The sequence below is a fragment of the Anopheles marshallii genome, chromosome 2 (assembly GCF_943734725.1).
Source record: "Anopheles marshallii chromosome 2, idAnoMarsDA_429_01, whole genome shotgun sequence".
Classification (NCBI taxonomy): Eukaryota; Metazoa; Arthropoda; class Insecta; order Diptera; family Culicidae; genus Anopheles; species Anopheles marshallii.
In genome coordinates this window covers 8152834-8163201 of record NC_071326.1, presented here as the reverse complement: position 1 = coordinate 8163201, position 10368 = coordinate 8152834, and the positions used below count along the sequence as shown (strand labels likewise).

Sequence of the window (10368 nt, the reverse complement as noted above, 5' to 3'; positions counted from 1 at the left end):
TTTTTTTTCCACTAGCTGCGTTTTGCACACAGACGCAACTCCGAAAAGGTTCGTCGCACTGCAATATCGGGAACGCTGAAGGATTCCCACGGCCTAAGTGACAATTACCGCAGCCTGCGCTTAATAATGTGAATATGTACTTCAAAAGGTAATTGATAGCACCGTCACGAGAAATTAGATTCATTCAGGAGGAGAGCAAAACTCGGAATAAATCGTTCCTTCCTCCGCGGTGATACGAAAGCGACCCGCTAGAGTACTCTTGCGCTAGCTGTGGTAGCAATTTGTCTCAAGCATATTACGAGTTCGTATCGTTTCGGAACTAGACTTGTTCAAGCACCAGTTGAAGTAGTGCTTGAGTCACTTGAGCAAAACTCTTTTGCTCAAAACAACCGCTCTCACTCCGAATTCATCACCCTTTCGGCATGATGTGCAAAAGGAGTCGGTTTTTTTTCCTTCCTTTGATTTACTTTCGATAAAAAAAACACACACGCAAAACTTAAACCAAATGTGGGATGTATGGAAATGTAATCATCCATCGTAAACAAATTTGTCAACAAACGTTTTGAGAGAGTGAAGTGAATAAATAAACCCGAAACGTTTCACTTTCGTTGGCGGCGACCGGCATGACGAAAGGGGAAATTTGTAGTAGATAAATATAGACGGGCAGACTTACAAATAAATAGCGGCCTTTATTGAGTTGTCTTATACTAACATATCACTAGTACTGCTTTAAACGGCGGGTCCGGTAGACTCTTCCCCGCTTCCCTGTTGCCACTGCTCCTTAATGATGTCGGCTGCCCGCTCGCCGATCACGTAGTCGATAGCAGAGGACTGGCCGGAAATGGTGGTCGGCACCACGCTTACATCTGCCACCCGCAAACCCTGGACACCGTGTACACGCAGGTCGGATGCTACGACCGCTAGGGGATCGGTGGCCGGTCCCATCCGGCAACTTCCCATCTGCTGGTAAGCCGTACTGGACAGCGTCCGGATGGCACAGCGCCAGTAGTCATCTTCTCGCTGGTCCCACTGTTCACAGTTCGGAAGCGGAATACCCAGCACGCGTGCATCGTACCGGCGCATGGCGGGTGACTTGGAGATGCGGACCGCTTCCTTAATGCCTTCGAGCATCATTTCAACATCCCGCTCGGCGTTGAAGTAACTGGGGTAGATCTTGAGCGCACTGTACGGGTTGACGCTTCGCAGCTTTAGGTGACCACGCGATTCCGGATGCAACAGCACCACACTGGCCGTCCATTGGTCATTGTGCAGGTGCTCCAGTGGACGGTACACTTTGTTGTAGATGGCCGTTTTAATGCGTTTGCCTTTGCGCAACCCAAGTCCACCGTCCGAGACGAGTGAACCGGTGGAGAACACGATGGCAACGTTGGGTACACCCGGCTCGGTGGTGGCGTTCGCGGTACGCACGAAGCTGATTGCTTCGACACCGCCCGGTACCGTCAGGGGACCTTCGCCGCGGAAGTAATCGCCGAGCGAACGCAACTGGAAGCGACTGTCCGTCAGCAGTGCCTGGCCGGTTTCGTTCAGCACAAACGTAAGCCCATTGAAGACGGGACTGTCGACGAACGATTGACCGACGGGGAGGTTACTCACGAGCGGAAGGTTAAAGTTCTGTAAATGTTCCCGAGGGCCTACGCCGGACAGTAGCAGCAGCTGGGCGGTGTTGATGTTACCGGCCGTCACGATCACTTCTTTGCGTGCACGAACTTCGTAATTGCGGAAATGTCGCGTGTACGTTACTCCGTAGGCAGTTTTTGTGTCTGGATTTAGCAACAACTTCAACACCTGGCTGTAGGGCTGGACGTGCAAGTTGGGACGATTGTAGAGCACCGGTTCGACGAAGGCACGGTAGGCTGTTTGGCGCATACCGTGCAGTCCCGTCCGCTGGACGTACGAAACTCCGAGCTGTGATTTGCCATTGTAGTCGATCTTACGATGGCCGGCCTCTCGGGCACCGTTCACGAAGGTACGCGCCAGATTGGTGCGGAACGGTGGAAACTCAACGTGTAGCTCACCGTTCTTACCGTGATAGGTAGAGTTTTCCAACCCTCGAAGATCGGCTCGTTCCGACTTGAGAAAGTACGGGAACAGATCCTCGTGTGACCAGCCTGGATTACCCTGTGCGGCCCATCTATCGTAGTCCGAAGGATTACCGCGCCCGTACAACATGTAGTCGATTAGTGTCGTCCCACCGAGTCCTTTCCCGTGCGGCAAACTGCAACGTTGATCGATCATGCCTGTAAACGTGCAATTAAAGAAATTGAACTTATGACACTAGAATTACATCACATCATCATACCGTAGCAGGATGTATTTTGGGCCTCCGCAATATCTGCCCAGTTGTACTGCGAGCTCTGCAAGAACGTGGTCAGCAGTGGGATGTTCTGAAGATCGTTTTCACCCGGTCCTGCCTCGAGCAGCAAAATCTTCCACTGGGAGTTCTCCGATAGACGGTTGGCAAGCACACATCCGGCCGCTCCAGCACCGACAATAATGAAATCATACTCTGGCACTGACTGTCGGTAATTGACACCTTCTGATCGGGAATAGACGAAGTAGAATGGAGGAAGACAATGGTCAGATAATGCAACGGTTATTTCTTTTCTTTTCGTAAACTTCACAACCACACACGATCACTGGTTGGACGAGCACTATTAAGCCTCGAAGACGCGAAGCAGGAGAGAGAAACCATTGCACAAAACTGGTAGTGTCGTGGAGAAATTTCACTTTTTCTCTGGCAGGTTGAGGCTTTTGCTACTTCCTGCTTCAGGCGGCTATCTTTGGAGTTGTGTCCAAGTTGAAAGTATTGCGCCTTAAAACCGGGGTGACGATCGCACGGAAAAGCAGGAAATGCACAATGCCTTATGGTGTGGGTGAACGGAAACGGAACCGAGTGGGTGATTTGTTTGCCTACCGTCCGGATAGTGCTCGTTCAGGTACCGGCCAGCATGGGCGAGTGTTTTAAGCAGCAGAAAAAACCCATTCACTGTCAGGGCACCAAATGCAGCGATTAGGATCGCTCCAATCCACAAGTGTCGCATGATGCTGCTCGCGAATGCAGGTCGAACTGTTTGAAAGATCCCGTCTATATCCTGCGCTGTAGTGTCCAAACCAACGCACTACGTTACTGGCTTTGCAACGCGTCCACTACGCTCGCCGTCCACAGCTCAACTGATCGCCGTTTGGTCGTCTTCGGCGGGACGAACCATGAACTTGACAATCGTGTGTTGCTGGAGAGGTTCACCGAAGGAGCCTCACCAAGACCGTGACCGTGGTGGGTGTTGCGTCGTGTGCGCTGGCGCTTGGGGGTTGGGATCGGTGCGGCTTATATGCGCGAAGATAGATGATGAAGCCGTTGTCGCGTCGTTGTTGTCGTAGGCATTTCTGTATGCGGCCAGGCTATCATACGAGTTATGATCGATTGAATTCCGGGACAGGTTGTGTGATGAAAATCCGTGCGCAAGGAAGAGAAGGAAAACAATGAATTTTCGCGTGTTGTGTTGATGTTGTGCTCCCTTCTGGAGTTCGAGTTGCTAATTATTGTTTCCCTGCAGAAATTATATAAATGTCCGCTGCCCCCCTTGGAGGTGTGTCTAGCGCTGTAGGCGATGAGATTGGATAATATTTGAGTTAAAAAAAAAACTTAAATTAGGTATCGAAATTAGCGGGAAAATACCGTTAAGGGCCCGCGTGGATGAACAGGAGTTGTGGAATGATGAACTTATTTGAAATGTTGCCATTTTGAAGTTCAAAATCGACTTGGTTTGCCGTGTGTCTCAACGAACAAATCATTCAAAGTGCAGTTCAGCAACGTTTCGGATGTTTTCAGAACAGTGTGAATCATTGCTTAGCATTGCGTGTCACTTTTATTAGCATAAATCCCTTCTAACCTGCGTGCTGCGTTTATGCGTTGAATGTGTTGTATTGTTGTAAGTGACTAAGAGCACCATTAGCGCACTGACGAATCGCCACGGATACTAGGTCAGCCGAGGTTTAAGTAAGAAGCGGGCAGCAGTTTTGTTTTCGTCTCCACTTGCAAAGGCATGGCCGGGAACGAAAACGGTGTCAACGGTAAACTTTCTCCCGTTCTGTTTTTGGCACCGAGCAAAAGTCATTAACTTACGCTGGATAATCAAGGCATAGGGGGTCGTAAGAAAGAAAAAACAAAAAGTACCCGGCAGGTTATGAAGCTACTAATTAACCTACACGTTAGATGGAAAGCTCGGCGCGCACGAAAGGATGTTCTTGTACAGTTTTTTTGTTTGTTTTGTTTGCTGCACCTGTTTCACCAAGCGTGGACATCTTTAATTTCTTTTTGTTTTTTGTAGTTTGCTTTCCTTCCCAGGCGCCACAAATCCTACACGGACTTCATATTAATCTCACGTAGAGATGCGAGATTTGCCGATGCCGCCGTTGCACTTTCTTCCCGGGTGTGTCTCAACCTTCCGTTTGTTTTGTGTCGTCCGGGCCACCTTCCTGTGCTGGCGGACATTAATCACCTATTGCTCCCCCTGTCTTCTTCTCCCCCTGACCCCCACTCAGCTGCGGAATTTCTTTGTCCGGCCGTTGTCCACACCCCGGCAAGAATGTGGCACCGTGTGTGCGGGGGAAGAAAGTATGGAGAACGTTTAGGCACCGAGCGTGCAGCTACAGGTTGTCGTTGCTCTGTGAGCCAATGACCGGTGGTTCTATATCGGGACCGGTGGCCACCGATGGGGTGTTGCTTGCGCCCGGGGGAGTTCGTTGTCCGTAAGGATGTTTTTTTCTCTTTGCGCGCGTTGCACGTTGGTGCAACGGACAGGGCGAAAAGAAAGGCGATTGCAAGTTACATAAGTTATCGTGTGCGCGTTGCACCGCCCAATGCAACAGTATGTTGTGGCAGACAGTGTGGTACGGGGTGTGATTGATTTTTTTTTATCGGGTAGTGTACAGTACGGTGTCTAGACGAAAACCGGTTCGGTAAAATCTTCACCACACACTCACCCGCCGGTGGTGCCGTGTCAAGAGTTCTGATGTTTAATGCATTTCTTTTTGGTTGGCTGTTTTGATGAAAGTGCAAACCCCGACGCTACATTTTCAACACTCCCAGGGGCGTCGGATGGAGGTTGGAATTGATTCTGCTGCCATGCCGAACAACGTGCACAGAAATGGCCTTCAAGGATTATAAATACGAACCGTTCTATGTGTAGTACGGCTGGTCTCGCGCCTGTTGGTCCGTTTGCTGTGTACCCGCAAAAGACGATCTGGACGGAAGTAGACCTAGCTGTGACCTGAAAGAGTTCTCTTGTTTCACCATTTTGGCAAAACCCGTTGGTAAACATACGTTGTCAGTCTCGTTTGCAATACGCCGGGCAACGCGCACGGACATTGGGGCGATGCACAGGAAACCCGGAGCGTGGTTATCATCGGAGCGGGTTGATTTAGCCATCGTCATATGTGCGGTGTCGTCTCGCCCGGTTATTGGTGGTCCGTTTAGAGTGTGGCACTGTCACGTTGTTTGTATAATAAATGGCTTAATTGGGTGGTGGTGGTAAACCATTTGCTTTACTCGGACAATTATGGGGTGTTCGGTTGGGTGTTCGAGTCGCGCGCCGTTCAAAAAAATTTAACCGAATATTTCAATCCCCACCGGCTATTGATTCGACATTGTTATCGGATATTTCTCTTCAAGTTAGTGCTTGCTAACTGTGAGAGCTATTGAAATAATGTGTCACATTTTCAAAACTAACGTGAAGCATAACAAATTGGAATATCTTTTCTTAATACTTCAATAGCTTCCGTGAATGAATGGACGATCGTGCCAACTTATTGGCGTAGTGTGTGACAAAGAACTTATCTTTTCGTTCAATGGTTGTCTTTAGTTTCTCGTGCTGTATTCGTTTCACTGCTGTACCGAGAGACGCACATGACAGACGCCCTATATCATGACCTTCAGATGATCTCCGCGGAACGGCAGCATAGAGAAGATTCTGGGCAGTTATGCTAAGCTGAACGGAAGCCTGCAGTCATTAAAAAGGCTTGTATGTTTTTCACCTACATGTTCCCTACCCTCATTGTTGGTGTAATGATCGTTTTAGTGCGCTAAGTAATGCGTCTAACGAATTTCGCAGTTGTTTGAAATCTTCCGGTACTATATGGGATGTTGGTAGAAAACCTTCCTCAAACAATAAGGAAACGTTTTGGATGAAATGTTAAAATTTTACTACCAATCGTAAAAAGGCATTATGGGAGTCTTGTTTCTAATCTTGTAATTATCCGATTTGAACATCTTTTAAAATTATAGTATCTTCAGTTACCAGTTTCACAGTAGCTTTAAGAATATTTTTAAGTTTATGGCCATTCTTTTTTTAAACATGTTATGATTGAGCATTATGTTTAAATAAAGAACACCGGAAAATATACAAATATAATGTACTGATCCTCTTTTTTTACTATTTCCTTTGCAGGTACTGTATGTTTGCAGTTCAGTTGTTACAAATGCATCAAAAACCTCGTTCAGATAGAACTATGCTGATCATCCATTCATGGTCTGAAGGTAACATCTCGTACTTTATGCAGCCGGAAATGTATGCGGCAAACCAAAAACATGACCGAAGTTCATGACACATGTGTCGATTTAATTTTCGAGTTTGTTGGGCGTCTCTTAGGGTTTCAAATAGACAAAGCATTACAGTTTGCATAAAGGGAAATGACCTTCAAATTATAACCCTGTTACAGCATAAGATACTTTTGGTGTGTAATTTATAAGCTTTGATGTAATATCTTAAACGGGTTTCACATCATTTGTGAATATTTACCATGTTTATTTGCAATTTGGTGCTATCAAACTTAACAATCCGTGCAGTTTCTTTCTTAGAAATGATCATTAATGCTTTAGTTAATTAAACTGTTTGTATTTATTATTAGCTAACTATGTTTAATACCTATTCTTCTGCCAATTATTGGGTTTTTGAATAAGCGCATTCAAATACTGTTCCGCTGAATTAAAGCCCAGTCCTATAATCAATCCTGGAAACGCTTCATGTGAAACGTGGATTGCATACATTTAGGAGCGTTCGATTTAAACGAACGCTGCACACGATACCTTCAAGCGTTACGGCAGCTAGCGACGTCGTTCTAGTTCGTTGCCCCAGTCCCAAAAGCTCTTGATCAAATCGGATGCCTTTTCGGCTATCATGTATACCGTGGCCTGCGTATGGCCGTTGGATACCGGTAGCATCACGCTAGCATCAACGATTCGTAGATTTTCAATTCCATGAACTTTTAACTCTGGCGATACCACTGATTGACCGTTCTCTCTACTGCCCATAGGGCAGGTGCCGTACGGTTGATCGGCTACATGACCTACGTGACGAACCACACATCGCCAGTAATCATCCGTGCCGTACCGAAGCTGATCGCACGGAGGAGTTTTTAGTTTTCTTGCCCTTAAACCCAATTTTATGAACTCCTCTGTGCGAAGAATCTTGAGACATTCCGTTATACCATGCAAGATTTCCTCCATGTCGTTTGGGTTATTAAAAAATTGTGTGTAGATTAGGGGATTATCCATGGGATCTATGGATTTGAGTCGCAAGAAACCACTTGACGCCGGTCTTAGATGTATCAAACCGAGTGAGAAATATTCTCTCGCATCTCGTGGTTCGTACTGGAAAAGGATCTCATGACTAGGACCTACGTTTTCTGTCTGTTGCAGAGTATTTAATAATGCAATTGCTTCCAACTTCTTCTGTGGCATCGACGTTAGCGTTCTATTTGTGGCCAGGTGTAAGGGAAATGCTATGTATCGAAGGTTCATTGTTGCTCCGACTGGCAGATCTTCATGTACCGTTATACCCAAAGCTTCCAACTGCGACTTCGGACCGATGCCGGACAATAGTAGCAGCTGGGGTGTAAAAATCGGACCTGCAGAAAGGATCACCTCTTTGGTTGCTCGTATGTTTCGCTGTTTACCATCAATAAGAACTTTCACGCCCACCGCTTGCCTGGTTCGGGGTTTGATTAACACCTTGGTAACTCGTGCCGACGTCATGATGTGAAGGTTGGTAAAGAGTGGTTTTACGGGTGAGATGTACGCGTCGGAAGCTGTAATCCGCCTTCCGCGACGATTCGTTAACTGCACGTAGCCGACGGTTTGATTCGTTTCTGTGTTATAATCGGCCGTTCGTAAACCGAGACGATTGCAGGCAGAGACGAAAGTATGCACGAGGGATGACTTGTCAGGCATTCCGAATATCGGAACCGGTCCGCCGCTGCCTCGCTGTTGTCGTGAGTTGGCGGAAACGTTGGTACGATAATTTTCGAGCTTTAAAAAGTACGGTAGTACATTCCGGTAGGACCACTCCACATTGCCTTGCTTAGTCCACGCATCATAGTCTGATTCACTTCCTCGGACGTACAGCATATTGTTGATCCGAGTATTTCCTCCCAATCCTTTACCGGTTGGAATTTCGCACCGCTGGTCACGTTCTCCTGCATGGAAGCGAGAAGCGATATAGCATCATCTCTTCCGAAACATATGTCCTTCGCCTTCGCATCACTTGCTTACCTAGACAAGAGTTCACCTGAGGTTCTGCTCTAAGGTTCCAGCTCACATCCTGACCGTTATGGACGTCACCAGCTTCAATGAGCAAAATGTGCCACTGCTGTAACTCTGCCAACCGGCTAGCGATCACCGAACCCGCGGTACCACCACCAACAACGATAAAATCGTACACTGTCCTATAGCTCACCTCAGCTGTGAATTAAGCGAAAAAGTTCATTGACACGTTCATTCGTCGCACGACACATCCAGCTTGCGTGGCTCGCCTCTACCTGGCAGACTTGATGGCGGCTTCGGCGGGGACGATGGTACCGATGGCAGCACGACGCTGTTCAGCCATTGCTGCTTTTTAACGCAGTGTGGCCACCATAAAAAGGATTGTGCGATGCCTGCAAAGGCAACAATTATCAGGAACTCTATACTGCTGCTCCAGTGCATGCTGTTTTTAAAAGGTACTAAAGAATCACCTCGGATAAACTCACGAAACGAACCTTCGGACGGTCGTAAGCGAACTGTTCCGCTGGACGCAGAACACTCGTGATGCCGCGCTATGATCATTCTCGGTTACTTTGTTTTTGATTCTTGATTTGTGGAGAAGCAAAAAATCAGCCACATCCAGCGCTAGAGAGAGAAAGAGATGTGATTGTTTGGCAGGTTTCTTGAATATAGCGGAAAATGTGGACATTGTGCCTGTCTGTTTGGTTTACCAATTTCGTATAAAGGTATCATCGTAAGCGGCCGTCATGAATAAAAAAAAACTTGCTTATGTACAAAGAATTTTGAACGTAAATAAAATCAGTTAGTGATAAAAGGCGCTCCCAAAAGATTTAAAAAGCAAAATAACGAGTGGTATTTGCGATACTTTTCCACTGCTGGAACCAACGATACGTTACGCATTTGATGTGATAATCGTACGGCGAGTGCCGAAAACCTGTTTCCATTTCTACACGGGACGGTTCGCCATTCTGAGTGGGGCAGATTTATAGGCGAGACCACTTGGAATGCAAACGAAATTATCCCGGTGTGATAATTAACTGAAGATCACCCAAAGCAGACACATCCTTTGCTCTGAAGCAACCATTTGCCCAGTGTTGAAGGGGTTTGGATTTGGAATTTAGTATTAATAGATGTAGAGTGCAAAGGTCAAGGTCTATCTAGAACGAGACCCATTAATTTTGTGTCAATGGGAATACACAAATTCGGCTATAATTTCAAAATGTGATAGAAAAAGGATAGTTTTTACTGGGTTTATTATTTTTTATGCTGAACAACATTTCTTTTACACCAACCCGGCACATACAATTCTTCACAATCTTCAAAAACTCGCGCGCCCGGCAAACTGCTTCTTGTTTATCGGCACAACAACCTCAAGAGGTCTAGGCCTGCCATTTCTGGCTTTCTGTGACTTTATTTACCCGTAGCTGGATAGTCAGTCTTGCGTACGAAAGATTGGTCCGTGTGGGATTTTGGTCCGGTCCGTTCGTGTGAAGTCCAACTTCATTGGTATTTCGCCCAAGATTTTGCGAATGACCATCATGAACCTTGTCCAAGTTGCTGATTTTGCGTTCGTTCAGAATTAACATCGATAGGACTGATGAAAAAAACACAAAAGGATATAGTTCTGGAGAGCTGAGAAGTTTGTCCCATCCCATCCCATGAATCATTCCGACTATATGTTAAGACCATATTGCCCTGCTTCGTCCTGCTGTAACGCGTTGTGCTCATCTCCGTAGGGACTTCGCACATTAGAACAACAACACAAGAACAACAAGCTTTCTCCAAAATCTTGGTGTCGGACAACAACT

General features: G+C 46.7%; 2 protein-coding genes across 2 annotated transcripts; both read right to left on the bottom strand.

Annotated features, from left to right (window-relative positions):
- Positions 1-729: 729 nt before the first annotated feature.
- On the bottom strand, positions 730-3062 carry LOC128708668 (glucose dehydrogenase [FAD, quinone]-like). The gene is made up of 3 exons (XM_053803647.1): positions 2936-3062; positions 2321-2557; positions 730-2258 (listed from the first exon to the last, which is right to left on the bottom strand). Exons 1-3 carry the CDS (start codon positions 3060-3062, stop codon positions 730-732), a joined length of 1893 nt encoding a protein of 630 aa, XP_053659622.1.
- A 4061-nt stretch (positions 3063-7123) lies between these two features.
- On the bottom strand, positions 7124-9001 carry LOC128709922 (glucose dehydrogenase [FAD, quinone]-like). The gene is made up of 3 exons (XM_053804958.1): positions 8836-9001; positions 8570-8758; positions 7124-8493 (listed from the first exon to the last, which is right to left on the bottom strand). Exons 1-3 carry the CDS (start codon positions 8999-9001, stop codon positions 7124-7126), a joined length of 1725 nt encoding a protein of 574 aa, XP_053660933.1.
- Positions 9002-10368: the final 1367 nt, after the last annotated feature.